General features: G+C 41.9%; 3 protein-coding genes across 3 annotated transcripts; all 3 read right to left on the bottom strand.

Moving 5' to 3' along the window:
* LOC308618518 (interferon alpha-13-like) lies at positions 1–513 on the bottom strand (the record flags this gene model as incomplete). Its single annotated transcript, XM_081236489.1, has 1 exon — positions 1–513. The coding sequence occupies one exon, from the start codon at positions 511–513 to the stop codon at positions 1–3; it is 513 nt and encodes a 170-aa protein (XP_081092615.1).
* Positions 514–11,194: 10,681 nt separating this feature from the next.
* LOC308619092 (interferon omega-1-like) lies at positions 11,195–11,877 on the bottom strand (the record flags this gene model as incomplete). The annotated part of the gene is given in 2 exon segments (XM_081237615.1): positions 11,195–11,850; positions 11,853–11,877. Coding segments are annotated over 2 exon segments (681 nt in total).
* Positions 11,878–21,796: 9,919 nt separating this feature from the next.
* Positions 21,797–22,452, bottom strand: LOC308619094 (interferon alpha-1-like; the record flags this gene model as incomplete). Its single annotated transcript, XM_081237621.1, has 1 exon — positions 21,797–22,452. The coding sequence occupies one exon, from the start codon at positions 22,450–22,452 to the stop codon at positions 21,883–21,885; it is 570 nt and encodes a 189-aa protein (XP_081093747.1). The 3' UTR covers positions 21,797–21,882.
* Positions 22,453–25,082: the final 2,630 nt, after the last annotated feature.

Genomic DNA, 25,082 nt, shown 5'->3' with positions numbered 1-25,082 from the left:
TTACATAAGGGAAAGGCACCTTTCAATTTCCACTCTGACAACCTCCCAGGCACAGGGGCTATATTCCTTTGCCTTCAGGTAGGCATGGATTCCATGGAAATACTCCCGGGCAGCAAGTCCCAAATCTCGACAATCCAGATTGTCTTGTTTCATCTGCTCTAGTCGGTGCAGCCTCAGATGAAGGCTAGAGAGAAGTTTATGGAGGACGGTGTTGTTCCAGGCAGCATGGCTGTCCTCCGTGGTGAAGAGGTTGAAGATCTGCTGGAGCATCAGGTGGTGGTGACAGGTGCCTTGAGTCATCTGGATTGGGGTGATATTCTCTCTTTTCCAAGGAAATTTGAAGTCGGTTCTGTCCTTTAGGCACCACTGTGAGGGGATCCTTTGCATCTGTTGCAAATGTTGGAAGACGTCCTTGTTTTCCTGGCTATGGCTTCTAGGCAAGTTCCAGCCAAGAGAGCAAGCAGGGATGGAGCAGAGCATCAGTCCTGCCACTAGCAAATAGATCTGGGCCATTGAGAATGAGTGATTCACTAGATGGCCGCCAGGGGGCGCGCGGGCACCGCCAAACAATTAGGGGGAAGCTTCCTTCCCTGGAACTGTGGACAGCGTCCTTCCCTAGGCGGCCGATAGAGGGCGCAGGGTTTGTTTGGGAAACGCCCACTACTGAGTTTGCGGTCTGCCGTTGTCTCCTGAAGCTTGCGAGACAGCGAAACAGTCAACTGAGGCTGCTTTAATAGTCAACATAGTCCGCAAAAGACCTTCGTTTTCGCGGTGCTGAGTGTTGAGGAGGAAGCGTTGTCGCGGCCTCGCCAGAGACATTTTTGTCTGGCTGGGAGCCAGAACCTTGCATTTTCGGGGCTTCCCCTGAGTTTTGCGCTTTATTTTCTCACAGAAACTTGAGCGAGGCAATTTTTGAGAAGGAAGCCGTTTTCTGAGCGGTCTGAGGCGGGGAATCAGAGCGATTCCCCGCCTCAGAGAATGGGGAGCCGATTTTTCAGATTCGGGCTCGTTTCTGGCGCGAGACAGCGAAGGTTCAGAGAAGGGGGAACGCGGCGGCGACGATGGGACGACAGGACGGTGTTGGGGACGCCCTGGGAGGTGAGTCGGAGCGCGGCCACCCCCGGGTCCGAGGACGCGGGAGGTGAGCGCCCCTGTAGATGCTCTGGGACTTCATGGTGTCTTTCAAGGATACAGCATTAAAGTGAGGGAGAAAGTATTGAATATCTGAAAAGTAGGAATCTTAAAAAACTCACAGCATTTTATTTTTTACATTTTAAAATTAGTTTTATATTTAACTTAATTCATATCATTTGAAGTAAATATTTTAAATGTTTCATATTTTTATAAATTTATGTTAAAATATTTTCAACATTAAGCATAGAATATTAAAATATATTTTCATATTAAAATATAGCATTTTATTAAACTTTATTTAAACTATATTGTCTTTATACTAAAGTAGTTAATATAATTAATTTTTTGTTTATTGATTTTAGGCTGGGTTTATTTATTTTAGGCTGGGTTCAGTCTTCGTTGCGGTGCGCAGGCTTCTCATTGTGGTGGCTTCTCTTGTTGAGGAGCACAGGCTCTAGGTGCGCAGGCATCAGTAGTTGTGGCTCACGGGTTCCAGAGCACAGGCTCAGTAGTAGCAGCACGTGGACTTAGTTCCTCCATGGCATGTGGGATCTTCCTAGACCAGCGCTCAAAACCGTGTCCCCTGAGTTGGCAGGTGGATTCTTAAACACTGCGCCACCAGGGAAGTCCCAAGTATTTAATACAGTTTTACTTTTCTATCTTTAATGGAAGCCAACTCATTAATATTTTCAAGATTACTTTTTCACTTGTTTTTAATTGAGGGAATTACCATGTCTGACAATTTCTAATGACCCCATGATAGTCTTAACTGATTTTTAACTCATGTTCCTGAAATGTCTCTCCCAGGACCTCACCTTGACTATAAGGTTAGAAAGAAGAGTTGGTGTGTACAAGCAATTGAGGACATTTAGCAGGTCAGACTTTTTCATTTTTCTTTAGTAAGAATTTTATACACTGAGTGGAATTTGCCCAGATTTCATTTACATCATGAAGGCTTACTTTGTAAGACTGTCAGGGCCATGCAAATGGAGGTCAACCTCATTTCTTTACTTAAAATTTTTATATTTTGTTCCTCGTGCATATTTTGGTATTAATTTTCATTTTAAAATATTGCATTAAAACATCCTTTATCTTGATGACTTAGATTTGGTGCCTTCTTACCATTCGTGCTTAAGAGAAGTACTAGCTTAACGTCGCCCTAATGCTAACCCAGGAAATAGCTTTTGAATTAGAGTATTGTGCTGTTCCATGGCTGAAAATCTAGGAATGCTTTACTTCTCATCACCTCTCCCCCATATATATATTTCTAACCCTTTTCCTGGTCTCTACAACATTATTTTAATGTCTTTTTTTTAAGGAAGAAAAAACCCTTTTGACTGCCTTCATCTGATTTTCTCAACTCACACCCCCTTGGCTATGGTAACCACAAATCTGATCTTTTTCTCTGAGGTTATGTGTTTGTTTTTAAAGTACAATTTAATCTGTGTCTTAAAAATTAACACCAGAGGTGGTCTGAAACAAAATAAGGTGAGGAAAAGGACTATTTCTCTCATTTGTACTAGTCACAGAGCAGCCTTTTTTTGTGTGTGTGTGTGGAGGAGGTCAAAACACTTTCTTAGATGCTGCAAAGAGCTTCAGATGCCGTAGGATTTCTCTCCTTAATGTACCGGGCACTGCTCTAAGGGTGGAGACTAGGTCTCTACTCCTTCGCAGGCCTACAGGCAATCCCTCTCCTAGAGTTTGCATTTGGGGGCCTCAACGTGCAGACCCCTGAGTGTTAAGGGACCTGTAGTGAGAGCTTCTCTTGGCTGGGCTGAGGGTGGACTATACAGGTTACCATTTGTTATATTAATACAAAAGGCTGCTATCATTCACTGTGTTCAAATTCTCAGCCTGTACTTTGCAAACTTTATTTTATTTGATCTAGGCAATGTCCTGTGTGACCACAACTAAAGTTGTCTCCATTTCTTAAAAGAGGAAATGAAAATCTGATGTCATTTAAATTCAGGAGCCCCAGATTTTTGTCAGAGTGGAGCCTTCTGCTGCTCCCAGGCCCTCCTGTTCATCAGCTCTGAGCACTGGCCCTCAGCTGCACTGAGCACGTGGTGCTTCCTTCATCCTAATCCTGCCTCTAGTGTCTGTCCTCCCTGCTCCCTGGAGGGCAGTCACCATCCCTGCCTTACTTTCCTGGAATCCACATTGCCAAGCGCATTGTCACATATATATGCAGTCAGAACATATTTGGTGACAGAATGAAGAGAACTGCATGAATTCACCCTTGCTGTTCATTTTTATGTCACCATTATGTGTAAGCTGTCAGAAAATGTGAGCTATGGTCCTGTAAAGAAATGTGGAAGAATTTAGATCTAATGTATGAGTCCCTTTAGAGGAAAATGCAGAGAGGTGAGGCTAATTGTATTTTGGTGCAATTTAAGAAGTGTCAAAATAGAGTACAGGTTCAAACCTCTAAGTATTCTTATTAGAATTGAAAAAGAGATATAATGAGACTCAGGTTTTATTTCAACCTTGGGTCTCATTTAGATGAATACATCCTGTTGGATTGATACTCTTTCATGTTCCAGGAGTGTGTTTAATTTCCAGTGTAATGAAAGAATTGAAGTTGTGACATTCTATGTTGCCCATAAATGGAAGACAAATTGCAAAAACATGGAAACAACACTAGGATAAGTAGAGAAATGACAATCCTGGCCTATTTAAGAATCTCATTTGCAGGCAGGTACTCAGAGAAGCTGGATACAGGCTCCCACAGCCAGACACCTGCATCACCAGGCTCACCGGGGCCTGCCACCCTCCTGACTGAGGACACCCAGGGTGATGTTCTCCAGCCCTGTCTGCACCCTTAGCTGTGACCTGGCCCAGAACCACAGCCTGACAAAGCAGGAGACCCTCACAGTCCTGCCCCTAACAAGGAGAATCTTCTTTGTTTTCCTGCCTGAAGGACAAGAAGGTTGTCAGGTTCCATCAGCACCAGCTGGCTGACAGCCAGTTCCAAAACGCTCAGGCCGCCTCATTCTCCATGAGACGATACGGCACTTCTCCATCGTCTTCAGCACAAACAGCTGAAATTCCTCAGTGGGCTTGATCAACAGTGGGAAGATCTGGAGACTAGTCTGGTGCAGGAGATGGGGAGGAAAAGACCCTCCTGGTCAATGAGGACTCCAGCCTGACTTTGAAGAACTCCTTCCAAAGGACCAGGCTCGATCTGAAAAGAAAGTCCACAGCTGCTGTGCCCAGGAAAATATGAGAGTGGAAGTTAAGGCGTGAAAATCAGAGTGTGCTTTCCCTGTATGTTCAACCTCAGAGAACCCAGGAGTGGGAAAAGGAGACCTGGACCCAATCTTCTACAATGCAGTCTTCTCTGCTTAGAGGTGGCCTCGAGCGCGTCAATATTCACTCAGTTCGATGACTTTTCTTCTGATTCAGTTGTAAATGCATCGAGTCATCTCAGCACATTGTTTTTCAACAGTAAGTGGAAACAATACTTTTGAATGGAGAGAAAATGTATCTTTATTTTGTAATAATTAGAATTTATTTCTCTATGATGATTGTTATATTTACCAAATTTATTCTTCATATTATGATATGGTCAGCTTTGTGTCTTGTTTTCCTTTGCTTCGGTGGTGCAAAAGGTATATTTTAAGTGTTAGGTTTAACTCATACTCTTAAAGAAAATCAGAGTGTCCTTAAACCTTTAATCTGCCTTAAAATCCAAAAGGAAGATAGTTTTATTCATTTCATTGGTTCTTCAAATATTTTGAAGTATCTCTGCTTTCAGGATTTTACTTGTGTTTTTTAATATATTGATAGATAAAACAAAGATATTACTTTCTTAATGGAGCACTCTGTCAGAGGAGACAGGCCTTAAAGAGTAAAAAATTAGCTTGAAACCCTTTCTAGGTTATGAAGGCGATGCACAAGGCATTATGACAGGTTATAGCAGCTGGAGCTATTCTCTTTTACATGTTCTTTCTCGGAGAAAGCATGTCTAATGGTTGCTGATTCAGTTTCAGCAGTTGCATGATCAATAAACTGTGCAATATATTATAGAATCATGGAATTTAAACTTCAATAAAGAAGTGTGACTCTCCCTTGTATTTTTGGCACTGTGGTGGGTGCCAGGTACAATGAAAATAGTAGACACATTGCCCACTGTCACAGAGCTTGCAGTCTGATGGGGATATGGGTAACTAGGTGTTCAATGAAAGCAATGTTAATGCTGTGACAGGGAAAGGACAGGTTCTTGGGAGTATGTGGGCTTGCATGGATCAGGGAAAGGTTCTGCAAGAGCAGTTGGTAAGCTGGCATCCCAGGGGTCTGCGGGAGTTTGCCAGGTAATTACATGATGGTCAAGTTTGGCCATGTATGGAGATCATCTAGGGTAGCAGGTAAATATGAGGGTTTGGAGCTAATGACATTTGTTTGGAGATGTGACCGTGGGGAAAGACATGCATATGGAAGTCAACAGTCATAGAGATGACGTTTGGAACCATTTGGGAGGTTGAGACTATATGTGCCAAGAGGATGAAGTGTGGGACTAGCACAGATCTTTGAGGAGCACCAATTCCCTAAGATGAGAGGGAGCAGTCAACAAAGGAAGGAGAGGAGGAGGAGCAGAAAAGCAGAGGATGGTGGTGACACAGAGACCAGATGAGGGTCAGACTTTAAAATGGTGGGTATAATAACAAGTATCTGATGCTTTGGACATGTCAGCCAAGGCTGCTTCACGTTGATCTCTAACTTCAGTAAGATGTAGCTTATTGGCAATATCTTATGACCTAGTAAGTATCTTAAGAAATTAATCTCAATTTTCAAGATATTTTTTTCCTCATTTGTTTTAAGCAAGGGTCTTAGAAGACCCTTAAGGCTTCATAGATTAAGCGTTCAGCTTTATATATATAATCAGGGTTTTTCATTGGAGAGTTTTATTCACTTCTTCAAAATGCCATTTTATATGGATAAGTTGCATAAAAATTTGTAATCTGTTTGCATCAAAATGCTTTTAATTTCAGTATGATGTAAATGTAAACTTAATATATTACTTTCTACTTAAAATTGATAAATATCTTCTGTGCCAATGCACTGATTGCATTTTGTTTTGATGCCCACTAGAGATCCATAGGTATTTGTAATCTAGTGTTTGGTACATCTGTGAGAATATTTCATTTGCTAGTAGAATTTAAAAATTTGTGTGTATGCTTTGCACAGTACTTAAAAAGATGATCCTATTTTAATTCACAGAGGTAGAATTTTTGCATAACAAAATTATGAGCTCAGTAAGGCACAAATATGTCATTATATCAATATCTTTTGGGGGCTTCCCTGGGGGTCCAGTGGTTAAGACTTCACCTTCCAATGCAAGGGGTGTGGGTTCAATCCCTTGTTGGGGAGCTAAGATCCCACATGCCTCAGGGCCAAAAAACCAAAACATAAGGAAAACAGAAGCAATATTGTAACAAATTCAATAAAGACTTTAAAAATGGTCCACATCAAAAAAATCTTTAAAAAATATGTATCTTTTGAGTGGACATGAAATAATGGCTTTTACTCCTTTGTGCATACCTGTCACAATAACAACTATCATTGCTATGTTTAATATATCCCTGGTGCTTAAAATAATCTGCTCACTTAAGATAACTTTATGACTTGTTATATTCTCATTATACAGAGCATATAACATGCGATGGTATGTTGAATGGAATATAGTAGTCTCATTATCCCTATTCTAAAGCTGAGAAAACTGTACTATAGGAAAAAGAAAACAATTGCCCTAAATCATGCACGAAGCTGAAGGAAGACTAAGGCGATGCCGAGCTAACAAATTTACTGGTCACCTGAGAAGACAAGAGTAACCCACAAGAGAAGATGCAGCAAGACTGTCATTTTCAAACAGTTTTACTGGCACAACAATGTTAAGCTTATTACATTTATCACTTTTATTAACAACTCTGGGGACCAATGATGTCCCTAACAGTGTGCAGGATACTGGGTGGGAATAAGAAGTGTAACTGGAAAGTGAGCTGAGTGCTACAGTACCTGATGTAGATGGAGATCTCGTTCCTAAGCCTGATAAGACTATGCTGTTCCACGCCCAGGTTTGCTAACACCCTATACTGCTCTGCCTCCCTCCACCTTTTTTTTTAAGTGTTTCTTATTTTTAATTTTTAAAATTTTTTTGCGGTACACGGGCCTCTCACTGCTGTGGCCTCTCCCGTTGTGGGCACAGGCTCCGGATGCGCAGGCCCAGCGGCCATGGCCACAGGCCCAGCCACTCCGCGGCATGTGGGATCTTCCCGGACCAGGGCACGAACCCGCGTCCCCTGCATCGGCAGGCAGACTCTCAACCACTGCGCCACCAGGGAAGGCCTCTGCCTCCCCTTTGGCCTCCTCTTGTCCCTGCTTGCTCAACCAGAAACATGGCCAGGAGTTCTGCGTCCCTGCTGCTCCAGAGCCTGTCCCATGAGAAAGGAAAGGCGAAAAGTCCTCAGCTGTACACTTTCATTAAGGCTAAATTGAGAACTGGGGAGCTGAGCTACTTTGCCCAGCCTTCCTGAGGATGCACGAAGGCCTTGGAGTTAGATGAAAGTTATTCTCCATCAAAATATTTGGGGTCCTCTGGTTTGTTCCATTTCCTTCTGAACTTGAGACCTCAGGAATGCCAAATTCCAGTGCTGTTTGGGGGAATATGTGAAGTTTCTTGTCTCTGTTCCTAGAGGCTGATTGGGACATTTGGGAATCTATGTGCCTGTGTAACCCCAAACATTCCAACCCACGGCTGTTTACAGATCAGTATCATGATGGAGAAGGGGAAGGACTGGGAAGTCCAGTTCCTGAGACTCGTTCTTTAATGGATTTTCTCAATTTTTAAAGGCCCTCAGCATTTGTCAAGTTCCTATGCTTTTGTGTTTGCTTTGTGAAGGGCTGTATTCATCATGACACAAATGAAGGCAGCTGAGATGGTAGAGGGTGTGCAAGGCCACTGTCAGACTCCCTCCCTAACCTTCCTCTGCCTCAAACACACAAACAAGCTCTCAATCAGAACGGAAGAACCTCTTCTTTTCTCTAACCCCAGTTCCCGGACTACTGCATCCTTCCCCCAAATGCAGCAGAGACAAAAGAAAACACTCTTTTTTAGAAGAAACAATTTACTTGTGAAGAATGAACTTTGCTGTTTTTGAGAGAGACCATTTTGTTTTCAGAAGATGCCTGACCCCAAGTCTTCCTTCCATATTCTGTTCCCAGCGGGACTCCCTCATGTCAACCTCTTGCTGGACTAGGATCCTGGAATTCCACAGGGCTAGCTAGCAAGAGGGATGCCTGAGATGACCGAAGATATGAATCACCTTTCTGAAGAGAGGGTGGGGCTGGTGTCACATGAGTGCCTTTCAGGTGAGCTCTGCAAACCAAAAATAGGAGCCTGGGTGTGTCTAGCGAGAGTGGAAGCGAAGAGAGAGTGGAACACGCTGAGTAGACTGTTCCACTGGGAAGAGATTCTTTCAAGATTAATGCCCAGGGGGGCTTCCCTGGTGCGCAGTGGTTGAGAGTCCGCCTGCCGATGCAGGGGACACGGGTTCGTGCCCCGGTCCGGGAGGATCCCACATGCTGCAGAGCGGCTGGGCCCGTGAGCCACGGCCGCTGAGCCTGCGCGTCCAGAGCCTGTGCTCCGCAGCGGGAGAGGCCACAACAGTGAGAGGCCTGCGTACGGCAAAAAAAGAAAAAAAAGAAAAAAAAAAAGATTAATTCCCAGGAACTAGAATTTGAGGTCAGAGTTTCAATGACACTAATAGTAAGGTCCATGTGTGTAGAGCGGTGTCATTTTAAAGCTCTTTCACACACATTGCCCCAGGCAATCATCACGACAATCCTGGGACTCTCCCAGACACAGACTATGAAACTTACGGAACTTAAGTTGTCTGAGTCATTACCCCAAATTTTGCCACCAAAACAGTCATGGTTCCACCACGTCTCACACTGTCACTGGATGGGTAAGTGCCATGGCCCAGCTTTCACATGGACGAGCAGAGCGTGGTTTAGAAATGTCCCAGGTCCTGACTTCTTTGCTTTCTTGCTCTGAGTCTCTCATCTGGGGGGCCATTAGTTTCTGAGAGTACAGGCTCTAGGAGGTGACATTGCCAGCAATTATAGACCTGGGACTGTATGGAGAAGAGAACTAAGATCAAACCCAGGAGAGCCCAGGATTAGAGAGCAGAACCTTACCTTTCATAGCTCCTGCTTTTTTCTTCCTACTTCTGCGTTGCTGCCGACAGGCCAAAAAATGAAAGAGTTCAGAAGCTATTTTGTGCCTTTCTCATACTAAAGAAGCAACAAACATTATTAATGAAAAATGTTTGTGACTTTTTGCATTATTTGAGGTCTCTGTTATTTCCATATTATTCATTTTGAAAGTAGATCCAAGTATTTTCTACTGATCCTTCTTTCTCAAAGAATTTTTACTAATTCCCGGAAAATCTTTCAGAAATATAATACACAAGGACTTCCCTGGTGGCAGAGTGGTTAAGAATCTGCCTGCCAATGCAGGGGACACGGGTTCAAGCCCCGGTCCGGGAAGATCTCACATGCCGCGGAGCAACTAAGCCCATGTGCCACAACTACTGAGCCTGCACTCTAGAGCCCACGAGCCACAACTACTGAAGCCTGTGTCCCTAGAGTCCATGCTTCGTGACAAGAGAAGCCACTGCAATGAGAAGCCTGCACACCGCAAGGAAGAGTAGCCCCCGCTTGCCGCAACGAAGACCCAACGCAGCCAAAAATAAAATGTAAATAAATAAATAAATTTATTTTTTTAAAAAAGAAGTATAATACACAGAAATTGCAAGTATCTTCAACATACAGCACAGGGAAATTTCACACACTGAATACATTGTGAAACTAGCACCCAAGTTAAAAGTAATAGATTTTGCCCAGGACCTAGCACATTTCTTATGTTGCCTTCCAGTTGCTACCTCAGAGCAGCTCTCCTTCTCCTCCCTGATGGTAGCCACTCTGTGACTCTAACAGTCCTGATTATTTCTGACAGACTCACTTTTATGCCTCTTGTGTATATTTACTCATTGAATCCTGGGAATATCCTATGAAAAAATACTACTATTGTCCCCATATTAAAGATGAGGAAACTAGGGAGCTTAGTGTTTGTGTTATTTGTCAAGGTCACACCGCTATTAATAGCAGAGCTGGGATCCAGTGCCGTGAACCCTGGCTCCTTCTCAGAGGTTTTGAAAATCCTAGAACTCTCCTTTCACTTGTGCTCTCTTCCTGTGGCTTTCACTCTAACAGAAACCTTGAAGCTAGAAACCTGCACAAAACCAGAGCAGCTGTGTGGCTGGTCAGTGAGTTGGAGGGACTGAATGTATGCATAAGGGATGAATGGCTCAGTAAAGCAGGACCAGGGAGAAGGTGGGAGGAAGGTGCCAGGATCGGCCAGTCAACACCATATGTCACCAGCTTCCCTCGAGGAGCTGACTCCTTCCCACAGGTATTTGTACCGACCACTCTTCCTGGTGGTATAAATCAGTTACACCTATGACATCAGGACTAACCATTCTCCATAATTTCCAGGACTTCCCTCAATTCCATGGAATTCCACCTTTTGACAAGCATTTCCTGAAAGGAAAGTGGTAGGACAGTTCCAGAGGACAAAATGGACAAATACTAGTCTGAAATAAATTTACATAAAAAAGTAAGAATGTAGGTTTCAGAACTTAAAAAACTCAAGAAGTTTTCTCTCATAAGAATTTAATAAATAAAACAAAATGCAAATTTAATGAAATGGAAAGGTGAATATTTTCTAAATTTTAATACAATGTAAGTATAAATATATTTATATGAAAAAATAAGATACAGAAATAAATAAATAAATAAACAGAATAAATAAATAACAGGGCAGTCATTACTTAGGGACTGATGCCCCTGAAGCTGAATAATATACTTGCTTATTACTACTGACAAAGTATTAGCTGAATTAATACAATAAATTCTGTGATTAAAATTGAAATAAGAGCCTTCTGAAATGACTAAAGACATGTGCAAGGGTGATAGGGCATCTGAGTCAATGAGAAACATTTCAAGGTGACCCCAGGTCTCCATCCATAATTCTTATCCTTTCTTGCAAGTTGGTTGATGAAAGCAAGGATCTCATGATTTCCACTCTGACAATTTCCCAGGCACAGTCACTGTATTTCTTCTCTTCCAGGTAGAGATGGATTCCCTGGAAGTACCTCTTCACAGCCAATGTAGGGCCCGTCACTCCCAGGGAAGTTTCTTCATCTCCCATCGCCTGCACCAAGCAGGCATCCAGGTCATTCAGCTGCTGATGGAGTCCACTGCGGAGTTTGTCCATGAGGGAGGTGTCCCAGGCAGCAGAGGAGCGCTCTGTGTGGAAGAGGCGGAAGATCTGCTGGAGCATCTCGTGGAGGACAGAGGTGGCCTGGGCCTTCGGGAGCTGGCTGCCATCCACCATGTCCTGGGGGAAACTGAAGTCTTTTCTGTCCTTCAGACAGAAGTGAGGGGAGATTCTCCTCATCTGGCCCAGAAGCCTGGAGTTGTTCCTGCTAATCTGCACGTGGTTCTGAGACAGGTTGCAGCCCAGAGATCCACCAGGGCCATAGCTGAATACCACCAGGGTGGTCAGTAGAGAGAGCACGAAGGCCATGGGGCAAATGAGGCTGTTGCTGGCCTGGCTGAGACGGGTGTCTGGGGGAACCTTGTGGGTAGGTTCTCAATGACATCCTTTCTAAGCAAGGCCATTAAATAGGGAGCACAGTAATTTTCATTTTCTAAACATTTCTATACACTTTTACTTCCTTTTTTGATTTTCACTTAGGTATTCTCAGTATGGTCTACGAAGATGTCATCATTCTAAGCTATTAATTTTGCAAGAAGTTTAATTTTTCCAGTAATTTCAGATGTGCCCATCCAAATGGATATTTATTAATCAAATGAGAAAGGTTTTTGTCTTCAAGTCAGAAGTGATGTAGGTCTGTAAATACATGCATTCTATATCTCTTTCATGCATAAATGTTGGTCTTCTCTGTTCCAGGAACACATTTTTAGCCCTGATCTTAGATTCCATTTTTACCTCTTACTTCACATAGGAAGGCAGGCTCTCTCAGCCGTATGGTTTCTGTATTTGCTTAAGGATTTCCCAGATCACTCTGGCGTAAGCTCTTTGAAACAAAACATGGGTTTTGTTTAGTGTTTGATTTAGAGAAGAGGCTGATTATTATGAGTCCATGAGCTTCTCCCATGTTTCCTTTCCTTCTAGAACATGTTCCTTCATGTCCATGTGGTCATGCTTCAGGTGACCACGAGGTGAGGACTATTACAGATATTGTCCTTTCTTGCCACCATTTTCTTACTGGAGACCTATAGTCCTCCACAGGCTGGGCCAATACCCCCACCAGGAATCCTGGTTCTTTTGAGGAGAACATGGGTGTGGAGACCCTAAGTCCAAGAAAATTGTATTTCCCCAGCAGCACCTCACTCACAAGGGAGAGATCACATCTAGTCACACCCTCTCCTCTAGAGTGACAGAGTCCCCTTCCTAACCTGGACTCCCACCCTGAGGGCACGCTCACCACATCCCGAGGACTGTAAAATCTCTTTGCCGTGGAGGGGCTTGTTTATTTGTTGGGAAAATAATTCATCTTCCAGGACCCTCACCCTTGCCCTGGAGTGTTTGTGTGAAGGACCCTAGTCCTCAGTGGTGACCGCCTCCCCTCCTGACCCGTGTCCTCAGGTATCAGAAGTGTCAGCAGCCCTCAAATACTGAGAGCAAAAGTGTGTTTTCTCTAAGGTGGTGGAGGAGTTACCCAATTCTAATCATTTAACCCTGAGTAGACACATAATTTTTATTTGGCCAAATACAAATTTTATTATTCAACTCTTTTACTAAAGCTAGTCAACACTTGTTATGCTCAAAGTTTCTGAGCTGGGGGCAGAGAATTCAGCATTGGTGTTGTCTCTCATTAAAGCTTATGTCACAGAAACCAGTGAGGTTCAGTTGTTCAGTCAGTTGATGCCACTGGGCTTCTCCCTTCCTCTGTCTCTGTCTCCCTCTGAGAATGCAGGGCAGCGAGGCCCAGGATTAGGTCAGAGAGAAATCGCCTTCTTTCCTTTACTTGTGTGTAATTTTTCATTTAAAGTTTTTGTAACTTATATTCACTTAGTGACTTATTGGACAAGATTTGTCTCGCTGCTCCTGCATTAGTTCTAATTCATGAGGAGGTAAGAACAATAAAGGGAGGTAAAGAAAGGCAAAGGGGCTCCAGTCTCTATCATTTTCAAACTTTAGATTTTTTGTTTATCACTGCAACTGTCCTAGAAAGTAAAATTCGACAGCTGTCTTGTGGGCAAAAAGAAAACAAATGTGAGTCTGAGTGTCATGAATGTGAAAGAAGGGAAGTGATTTTCCCCTGACACAATGACAGGTTCTAAGTTAGCAAACTTCAGTGCAGCACAGCTGGGGACGAGGCTATGTCAGAGGAGAAGGATGAGGCCATTGTGAAAAACAGAAAGACAGGAACGTGGTTGCTTCTGCCAGAAGCTCAAAAAAGACCAAGACCTGGAAGGATGAGGCCAATGTGAAAAACAGAAAGGCAGGAACATGGTTGCTTCTGCCAGAAGCTCAGAAAAGACCAAGTCCTGGGTCAGTTGATGGCCTTCAGCTTCACAAGACCAGCTTCCTCATTCTTCTTTCATTTAATCCATGTATGATCAGTTTTGAGGAGAAAAGGAAGAAGTCACACCCACCAGCTCACAAGTGACTAGCAACCAGAACCCCAGTTGCTAGAACACTAACCCTGTCTGGGAGGGTCAGCAAGATCAGTCTTGCTGAGCATCCGTCTAGGTGATAAATCCATTCAGGCAATGAGAAGGGTACTTTAAGAAAACTAGAATTAAAGGAAGGGAATTAGATGATTCCAAAAGATCCTGATCTTACCTGGTTAATAGTAATCATGATATTAAAAAGTAATAACTGGGGGCTTCCCTGGTGGCGCAGTGGTTGGGAGTCCGCCTGCCGATGCAGGGGACACGGTTTCGTGCCCCGGTCCGGGAAGATCCCACGTGACGCGGAGCGGCTGGGCCCATGGGCCATGGCCGCTGGGCCTGCGTGTCTGGAGCCTGTGCTCTGCAATGGGAGAGGCCACAGCAGTGAGAGGCCCACGTACCGCAAAAAAAAAAAAAAAAAAAGTAATAACTGAATTTTATTGCTTGCTACTAATGGACTAGCCACTTTCTAAGTTCTTTAAAATTTAGGGACTTCCCTGGCAGTCCAGTAGTTAAGACACCACTTAAGAGCTTCCACTTCAGGGGGCACAGGTTTGATCCCTGGTCGGGGAACTAAGATCTCGCATGCCCCATGGCTCAGCCAAAAAATAGAAAAAAAAATTAAGCCTCTCAATAACCCTATTTGGATCAAACTCACTTATACAACTGGAGAGAAATATAAATCTGGACGAATGAACTGTTCCAAATGTACCAAAGATACAAGGGCAAACCTTAGGGTGTTTACAATGATTTGTCTGAAAGCGCCCTTTAAAGAAAGTGAAGGCTGCACATGAACATGATATTTAGGAACCAATGAAATAAGCAGACAGAGGACAGTGAGATGACAAAGGACCCTTATTCCACTTAAGATGCCAAAGGGTTACTGTCCATGGTTTTGTAGGGCTACATGGGGTGTGGTCTGAGTCAACTGAACTGACTTTAAGTTCTAATCAAAAGAGACAAAATCACTATTAAGTAGTTAGAAAGGAATAGATTTTTCTGCCTATTGAAAAAAAAAAAAAAAGGAAGTTTCCTACTGGCCTAGTGGTTACGATCCGGCACTCTCACTGCTGTGGCCCGGATTCAATACCCAGTGGGGGAACTGAGATCACACAAGCCACGCAGTGCCAAGTCTAAGATTTTGTGAGTGATTTCTTCAATGAAATATAGTAAAATAACTTTATTAACCCTAGAAGAGCTGACCCCTGGAATCTATGTATTTTTAACACTTGAGTTTTCTTGTGAGTTTAAGAAAAAAAAAAAAAAAGCACCTAACAATTTCTAGCCATGTGAGCTCTGACGTTTCTCCTTCAGGAGGACAACTAAAAAGTCACTCACCATCTGGTTCTACAAGAATAAAGTCATTAGCCACAGCAGTCCCTTACCCCAACACCCCTGACAGGACTTCAGGGTGGAGATCAGGAATGGGGCACTCTCTGCTCTGGGAAAACTGACAGAATAGGCCTGCAGATGGTTAGATAATTTCCTGAGAAAATTCTATGAATTCAATTTTTTGCAACTTCTCAGACTTAGAAAAGCATTAAAATCATTAATAGTGACAAATGCTCCTCATGACTAGCAGCAACCTTCTACCAAGATGTGTCCTTGATTGCACATATCCCCTTCACCACAATCACGTATATACTGACCTCCCCCTTATGTCCTTGGGGCAGTTTGTCAGAGCTGAAAGGCTGTCCTCTGGGTTATGGTCCTCAGTAAGTCCTCCCAAAAAACTGAGCTCCCAGCTCTATGTTGTTGTTTGTTTCCAGTCAACAAGGACCTCACTGATTTCCCAGGAGACCTCCTCAGATCAGCCTGCTGTTCTCATTCTCAATGAAGACACCTCCATTTCTCACCTACAGTCCAGGCTGGACATCCATTTGTTTACTGAGAGAGTCTAAATAAGAATCTCTACTCTTTATTGTTCCAACTGTTGGTTAAGATGTGGGTACCCAAGAAGCCTTATGTGTGACCAAGACGGAAGAGCATACGTGCTTCTTAGACAGAAGGAGTGAAGGTTTCTAATGGGCTCCTTAGCAGGGAGAGTCTGGCTTGAACTTCAGAGTCACCCTCATGGCCTTGTATAGTTGTCTTTATTTAAATTTTAGCCTCAGCCCATTAAAACATCATAATACTGAAGAATTGAAATAAAAATACTATTTAAAAAATCATTTGTTAATAAAATGATATTTTTAGCAGTAATATAGGAATGGTTTCTGCTTGTTTTAGGACCCTAATCCTTAGGAAGGTTTCCAAACCTCTAACTGTACTTTAAATGTCCTTCTGACTTTAAAAGTACCTACTCAGTGCTGTATGCACCAACTGGAAAGAACAGAGAGATGATCGATCCATCAGTGTCCTCTTTCCAAATTGCCTAAATTAAATAAATGAATTTCCACTTAGCTCTTTGTTGCTTTTAGAAACTGTGACCTTCTAGTGTGCATGTTACTGATACATGCCCTGCTGGAAAGGCTCTATCCCAGTTGTTGCTAAATATATTAAAATCCCTGCCTGTGTCCCTCCTATTCAAGCATGTTTTATTTTGTTTGCCTTTCAAAGGGGCAAAGACATCATGATGGAATGTAAGAAATTCCTTGGATTGCATTGTCCCCAGGAATATCCTTCTCTGCTCTGTGATAACTTGCTGGGTCCTAAGGACAAAACAGGTTTGCAGCTGGCACTGAGGTAACCCTCGTCCCTTCCAAGACTCCGCAGGCTGCTGTGGTATCAGTGCTGGGGACACTGCCAGTGGCCACGTCCTTCTGGGAGAACCCTGTGCTATCTCATGCACCTCAATCTTTTTTTCTCTGAAAAGGAATGTTCTGGAGAAACACTTGCCTCAATGCAGCTCATCGGTGTTCTTCCATGTCCTGAGGACCTGCCGCTGTTCCAGTGAATGCTTTAAACATCTCTGTTCTCCTTCCAAGTTCTCAAGCTGTTGCTGCCTTTCAACTCCATGTTTCCTGCGCTTTGGGCTTTTTGAGCAAATAAGAGTCCTGAACCAGGTGAGTTCCTCCTAGTGCAGTCAGCACGTGGAAGTGTGCAAATAGAGGCACAGGTGAGCTCCTGGGTTCTCCACCATTGTTCAGTGTTGGGCAGGGTGCCATCTATTTACTGTGTTTCTCTGGGAGTCTGGACAGTCTGGACCTGCAGTGCTTGGCAGGTGGAGAGGGTGGAGTCATATGAGAGTTTCTGCCAAACCTAGAACTTTCACTCATCTTCTGCTTTCCATTGGTGGCTTTGTAGTCTTAAGGGGAAATTGACAGCCAGAAACCCTAATGGAGAAGGAAACAGCTGTATGAATGGGCAGTACAGCTTCATGCAGAGTGAATGGGGAAAGTACACTATGGATTTCTACCTTGGGAGGAACTAAATGATTGTGATATTTTAGTGAAAGAATGGGATCCAGGAAAACAGAGAGGAAGGGGATTTGTGCCATGTATCAGAATCAGCAGATGGATATATGGTATATTATATATGGTATATTTTATATGTAACATATTTTATACTATGTATTCATATATATGTACCATATATGTATATTATTGTATATAAAATTACATACAATTGATGACACACTTTCTCCCAGTTCTGTTTTTTAGGCCGTCATGGTTTTTCAGTCAGTGACAGAGAGAGGGGGAGGAGAATTCATTATTCCCATTTAGACCTATGTGAAAAATATAGGAAACAACACACTACCTGTTTAGCCCTCACTCTGTGGATGATACTCTGCTAAGTGTTCTTAAATATTCTGGTTGGTCTAATATCAATACAACTCGAGGAATATTTTCCCTACTTTATATTTGAGGAAACTGAGGCTCAGGGAAGTTAAGTGATTCCCCAGCATCACACATGTGTCCTGGCAGAATCTAGACTCAATGCAGAAACCCATATCACATATAAATAATTATTTAACTTCCATCCTCTGTAATTCTCAAGCCCTTTGTTTTCTTCTTTGGTGCTTTCTGAAGATCATTTTTCCCTGGTTGACTCCTAAGTGCACTGGCTACTCCACCTTTGTGCCCTCTTCAGACTCTCCTTCTCCTTCTCACTCTTAAAAGTTGAAGGTCCTCACGAGCTTTCGGTCATCATCTCGTTCTACACTCTACTCCTAAGGAACGACATCCACATATGCTGCTTCCAACGGGAAGTCTGTCTTTCGATGTTTCTTGGGCACTTTATAGAGTCCATCTGCTTTCTCCCCTTCTTGAGATGCCTCATTCCAGATTCTGGTGAGAGAATCCCCTTTTCTCTATCTCTCATTGTAATAGGAAGCTTAATTGAAATAATTTAGCATGATTACTGTTTTTATATCTTTTATCTCTTCCAAACTGAACTCTCCAGAAGAATAGGTTTGGCATTTTCTTTTTTCACCTCTGTATTCTCAGAACTATCATATATCCAATATAGAAATATGAAGTTTTAAAATATAACCTGGGACTTCCCTGCTGGTGCAGTGGTTAAGAATCTGCCTGCCATTGCAGGGGACACGGGTTCGATCCCTGGTCCGGGAAGATCCCACATGCTGCGGAGCAACTAAGCCCATGGGCCACAACTACTGAGCCTGCGCTCTAGAGCCCGCGAGCCACAACTACTGAGCCCGTGCGCCACAACTACTGAGCCCACGTGCCGCAGCTACTGAAACCCGTGAGCCTAGAGCCCGTGCTCCACAACAAGAGAAGCCATCGCAATGAGAAGCCACAACAAAGAGTAGCCCCTGCTCGCCACAACTAGAGAAAGCCTGCGCACAGCAACAAAGACCCAGCATGGCAAAAAATAAATAAAATTTTAAAAAATAAAATAAAATATAAACCACTGAAATAAATGAATGATGAGTAGAATTTGTCATCCATGTTTCAGTATGCCTTGCAAATTAAAGCTACTTCTTTTTGTAAGAATAAAAAAATCCAAGATGTCATCTGGGGGAGAGTTTCATAAATTAAACAAGAAAATAATTTGAAACAATATACAGGTAAGCATATTTTATTATACTGAATACAGTATAAAGTTGAACATGATATTATATGAACAAAACTAGTTTAAATACCATACATAGTATGACTGAGATAAAGTAGAAGAATAAATAGATGACTATATTAAAGCCTTTTGCACTATAATCACTATCATTTTGACTCCTGGTCTGATCATTTCTAAATCTCTACTGTATATGAGTCTAGTTCTGATACTTGCTCTGTCCCTTCAAACTGTGTTTTTCACCTTTTAGTATGGTAAGCTTCTGTTGAAAGTTGAACATGATGTATGGGGTAAAAGGACCTGAGGTAAATTGGCCTTTAGGGTGAGGATTTACATTTATCTTGCTAAGAGGTTGACTGTGCTTACTTCTAGTCCTGGACTCTGTTTCTGCCCTCTTTATTTTCCATATCAGCCAAGCTGGCTTATCCTTTGGGATTGGTCTCCTTGAAAATAGATTTATTAGACCTGTTTGACAAGTGACCACCATAGGTGACAGGTCTAATATCTTGTTCACCATTTTGTGATTAGTACAGAGTTCATAATAATTATTCCACCTAATTATTAACAAAGAGTATTCTTAGATTTTCCATTAGACCTCCCATCAGAAGCTTCTACTGACCTCGCATCAGAACCTTATATTGAAGTAATTATTAAGCATCATTAGATGACTCAGTACATTTCTACTGAGCCTCTTGGTTCATCATTCTCCATCTCACAGTGAAGACGTAGGGTGGTGAAAATGTAGGGCATAGGATGCTAGATAAAATTAGCCTTCTCTGCTTTCCTGGTGTCAGAGTCTTTGTAATGTTATACGTTCTTTTTCATTTAGTATTTTTCTGGGCAGGGTTGTCTTGCTACTACTGAATTACTTCCTTTATCCTCTTGAGTTGAGTAGCTTAAGAGGGAAGCAAAAATGGAAACATAAAGGGCCCATACCATGATTTTCCATAATGTTCAATACATCATTGATTTCCTTCTCCATTCAACTTTCTTGGAAAGCTGTCCTTGCATTTGATGTACTGAGGTAAAAGGAAAACAAATGCAAATCTGACTATGATGAGAGTGAAAGAAGCAAAGTGACTCCCCAGGTGAAATAATGACAATGGAAGTTCTTCTCTTGTTACCCTTCCACTTGCTCCAGTATGGGTTCTGCTGATTCATTTCAGCAAATCAGCTCTCACTATGGTCAGTTCTATCTGTTTCCCTTGTAGTGGATGGTTTCAAGCACAGAGCAGCTTACTGACACTCAACATCATATTCATCAAAATAATGATACATTATCACTGTAAGTGATTAAATGTCAGGATTTAAAGTAAATCAGATCTTGAACATTGATATGAGTTTTCAATACATCAAATCCATGAAATCTCCTCAGAAGCAAAAAATATTTCAAAAAGGGAAAACAATGCAGAGAAAAAAATAATCCACATCCATTCTAGGTTCCACCCTATGTCTCTCCTCCAATTCAGATGGCAAACATCTCAAACCTATTTTCTGTATATATTGTCATTCCCTTCTCTTATTCATGCTTCCACCTTCTCCACTATGGTTTCTGCAGATTAAGTCTACCAAACAAGCTCTCGCTAAGTGGCCAATGCCATCTCTTTTCCCAATGTAGGAGCACTTTCCATCTACGTTTTCATGAATGCATTGAATCTGCTAGGCAGTTTCAGTCTTTCAAACATGGTCTTCTCACCATTCTCTCTTGTCCTGTTAACATATGGCCTTTCCCCTTGCTTTCCTTTGTAGCATTCCCTCCCTTTTAACGTTGAGGTCATAGGATTCAATTTTCAGTCCTTTTCTCATTTGATACTCTCCTCCTATTTGATCACTTCTTCTGTTCCATGCTTTACACTTCATGGAATTGCTTATAGATTGCCATCTCCAGTATCCAATGGACATTTGCACTGAAATGTCTACTAGTTAACTATAGGTAATATCTACTGCTTTAAGTTCTACATCCTCGCATGACATGATCCACCTTCTGCTGGGGGAATTCCATTTTCCCACCTTCTCACTGTAGCACTAAATTTAACTGATATTAATTTCTACTACAAATTAGTACTATTTTAAAAATAATTAAATTTAATTGTGAATTAACTGATTTTTAAAAAGTATTTCTGTATTTATTTGGCTGTGCCAGGTCTTAGTTGCAGCACATGGGATCTTCATTGCTGCGTCCAGGATCTTCATTGCGGCATTCGGGATCTTTGGTTGCAGCATTCAGGATCTTTTAGTTGCTTGCGGCATGTGGGCTCTTAGTTGCAGCATGCAGGATCTAGTTCCCTGACCAGGGATGGAATCCGTGCTCCCTGTATTGGCAGAGCAGAGTCTTAAACACTGGACCACCAAGGAAGTCCCTGTATTAACTGATTATTGTTTTTAGGTTACTTTCCTTTAAAAAAAAATCAAAGTTACCCAAAGCAGAATTGGATTAGTTATGTACACCTGTAGGTCCTGAGGGCAACACACAACCTGGCTAGAAGAAGTCTATTTTTATTTCTAACGTGAAAATCGTAATGATGGATCAAGGAATTGTAATATACATTCTTTAATCAGGTTGCACATTCAGGCTTGGTGTTTCTTTTTCAAAGAAAAAAACAAAACAGGAAGTTTTCTATAGTAAGAATTTAATGAACAAAGAAAGCTCATAAACTGAGTTAATACAAAGTATATATATTTTTCTCTTAACCACAATGTATACATGCACATAATATTATGTAAATAAAAATAATTTAAATCTTTATAAATAGTGAAATAAATATTAAAATAGATAAATAAATATTTAAGTAGATAAGTAAGTAGATAGATCAGCATGGGCTGATGTATCATGAGGGACTAGTGCCTGTAGAGTAGAACATCATGTTGCTTAATATTCCTGAAAACACTTGACAAATTAATTCAATTCAGGGCATGATGACAGTAGAAATGAGAGTCTTTGACATGGCAGCACAGGTGGAAGTGTGGTCTCGTTAGTGAGAATCATTTCCGTGTTGAAGCAGGTGTGTGTCATTCCTTCCTCCTGAGTCTTTCTTGCAAGTTTGTTGATGAAGAGAAGGATCTCATGAGTTCTGCTCTGACAATCTCCCAGGCACAAGGGCTGTATTGCTTCTCTTGCAGATAGACAGTGATTCTGTGGAAGTATTTCCTCACAGCCAGGATGGAGTCCTCCTTCAGCAGGGGAGTCCCTTCCAGCCCCGCCTCCTGCATCAGACAGGCTTGCAGGTCAGTGAGCTGCTGATAAAGTGCAGTGCAGAACCTGTCCAGGAGGGTCTCATCCCAAGCGGCAGCTGAGCCCTCCGTTGTGAAGAGCTGGAAGGTCTGCTGGATCATCTCATGGACGACAGCGATGGCTTGAGCCTTCTGGAACTGGTTGCCTCCAAACGCCTCCTGGGGGAATCCAAAGTCATTTCTGTCCTTCAGGCAGGAGAAGGGGGAGATTCTCCTCATTTGTTGCAGGAGCATCAGGGCCCTCGTGTTAGCCAGGCTGTGGGTCTGAGGCATGTCGCAGCCCAGAGAACAGTTGGAGTTGCAGCTGAGCAGCACCAGGGCCAGGAGTAAGGACACAGTTGGGGCCATCGGGGACCTTGCAGATGCTGCCGGCCTGGCTGAGGTGGGTGATTCTGTGAACCCTGCTCTCTAGGTTCTCTGAAGACCTTCCTTCAGGCCTGGGTCTTAAATGGGAATGAATTGGTTTCCATTTTCTGAATGTTCCCTCTTACTTTCTACTTCTGTTTTTGCTTTTCATTTTGCACTCTCCAGATAGGTTAGGGCAGCGTTTCTCAACCACTGTTTTTCTTCCTTGCCTCCCCTTCTCCTGCCCCCAGAGGCTTTTTAGATAGTTTCTTTCCATATGGCCTCCCTATGAAATTTTGATACACAGATATACTGTGTACATCGATATGTACTCCATGCATATCTCTACTTTATAAATAGAAAAAGAAAGTGAAAAGATTATTCTTTTTATTCGATGCAGGGGTGAGTATGACAAAAAGATTTAGGCTAAAAATTAACTGTAAAACCTACTGCAAGTAATTTAACATTTTGGTTAAGTGTGCAGAATGACTTTTAATGTAATACATTTACTTAATAGGAATGTTCCAAATTACATATTCAAGAAAAATTTATACAAATACTATTGGGTTAGGGCAGTGTTTCACAAATATTTTTTTCCATTATTACCTCTGCCCCTGCCCACAGAGCCTTCTTAGATAGTTTTTCCTAATTGCCCCCCCAACATGAAATTTTGATAACACATATGTCCTGTGTATGTATTTATGTACTCCATGGATATCTCTACTCTGTACATATAAAAAGTGCAAAGCTTACTCCTTATATTCACTGCAGGGTTAAGAATGACAAAAGGTTTTAAAGCTATTGAATTTTTTTTTAAAGCTATTGAATTAAAAAAAATTTTATTGGAGTAGAGTTGGTTTAAAGTGTTGTGTTAGTTTCAGGTGTACAGCAAATTGAATCAGTTAGACATATACATATATCCACTCTTTTTTAGATTCCTTTCCCATATAGGTCATTATAGAGTATTGAGTAGAGTTCCCTGTGCTACAAAGTAGATCCTTATTATTTATCTGTTTTGTATTTAGTAGTGTGTATATGTCAATCCCAATCTCCCAGTTTATCCCTCCCCCGGCTTACCCCCTGGTAACCATAAGTTTGTTTTCTACATCTGTCACTCTGTTTCTGTTTTGTAGATAAGTTCACTTGTACCCTTTTTTTAGATTCCACGTAAAAGCGATATCATATGATATTTGTCTTTCTCTCTCTGACTTATTTCACTCAGTATGACCATGTCTGGGTCCATCCATGTTGCTGCAAATGGCATTATTTCGTTCTTTTTTATGGCTAAATAATATTCCATTATATATATGTACTACATCTTCTTTATCCATTCCTCTGTCAATGGACATTTAGGTTGCTTTCATGTCCTGGCTATTGTAAACAGTGCTGCAATGAACATTGGGGTGCATGTATCTTTTCTTCCCTTTTTTCTCTATTTTTTAAATTACTTTTTATTGGAGTATAGTTGCTTTACCATGTTGTGTTAGTTTCTGCTGTACAGCAAAGTGAATCAGTTATATGTATACATATATCCCCTCTTTTTTGGGTATCCTTCCCATTTAGGTCACCACAGATCATTGAATAGAGTTCCCTGTGCTCTACAGTAGGTTCTCATTAGTTATCTATTTTACACATAGTAGTGTATATATATCCATCCCAATCTCCCAATTCATCCTACTCCCCTTTTCCCCCCTTGGTATCGATAAGTTTGTTCTCTGCATCTGTGTCTCTATTTCTGCTTTACAAATAAGTTCGTCTGTACCATTTTTCTAGATCCACATATGAGCGATATTATACGATAGTTGTTTTTTTCTTTCTGACTTACTTCACTCTGTATGACAGTCTCTAGGTCCATCCACATCTCTGCCAATGGCACAGTTTTGTTCCTTTTTATGGCTAATATTCCACTGTATATATGTACCACATCTTCTTTATCCATTCATCTGTTGATGGACATTTAGGTTGCTTCCATGTCCTGGCTATTGTAAATAGTGCTTCTGTGAACATTGGGGTGCATGTATCTTTTTGAATTATGGTTTTCTTTGGGTATATGCCCAGGAGTGGGATTGCTGGGTCATATGGTAGTTCTATTTTTAGGGTTTTTAAAAACTATTTATTTGGCTGAGCTGGGTCTTAGTTGCAGCATGCAGGGTCTTTTTGTTGGGGCATGCAGGCTCTTAGTTGTGGCATGCAGGATCTAGTTACCTGACCAGGGATTGAACCCGGGCTGCCTGCATTGGGAGCGTGGAGTTGTAACTGCTGGACCACCAGGGAAGTCTCTATTTTTAGTTTTTTAAGGAACCTCCATACTGTTCTCCATAGTGGCTGTATCAATTTACATTCCCACCAACAGTGCAAGAGGGTTCCCTTTTCTCCACACCCTCTCCAGCATTTATTGTAGGTTTTTTGATGATGGCCATTCTGACCAGTGTGAAGTGATACTTCATTGTAGTTTTGATTTGCATTTCTCTAATAATTAGTGATGCTGAGCATCATGTACTCTTTGGCCATCTGCATATCTTCTTTAGAGAAATATCTATTTAGATATTCTGCCCATTTTTTTAAAGCTTATTTAAAATATAAATTTATTTAATTAATTATTTTTTGGCTGTGTTGGGTCTTTGTTGCTGTGC

Source organism: Mesoplodon bidens, assembly GCF_964165515.1.
Source record: "Mesoplodon bidens genome assembly, chromosome: 6".
Taxonomy (NCBI): domain Eukaryota; kingdom Metazoa; phylum Chordata; class Mammalia; order Artiodactyla; family Ziphiidae; genus Mesoplodon; species Mesoplodon bidens.
Note: the sequence above shows the minus strand (reverse complement) of the source record. Positions and strands in the feature narration are given on the sequence as shown.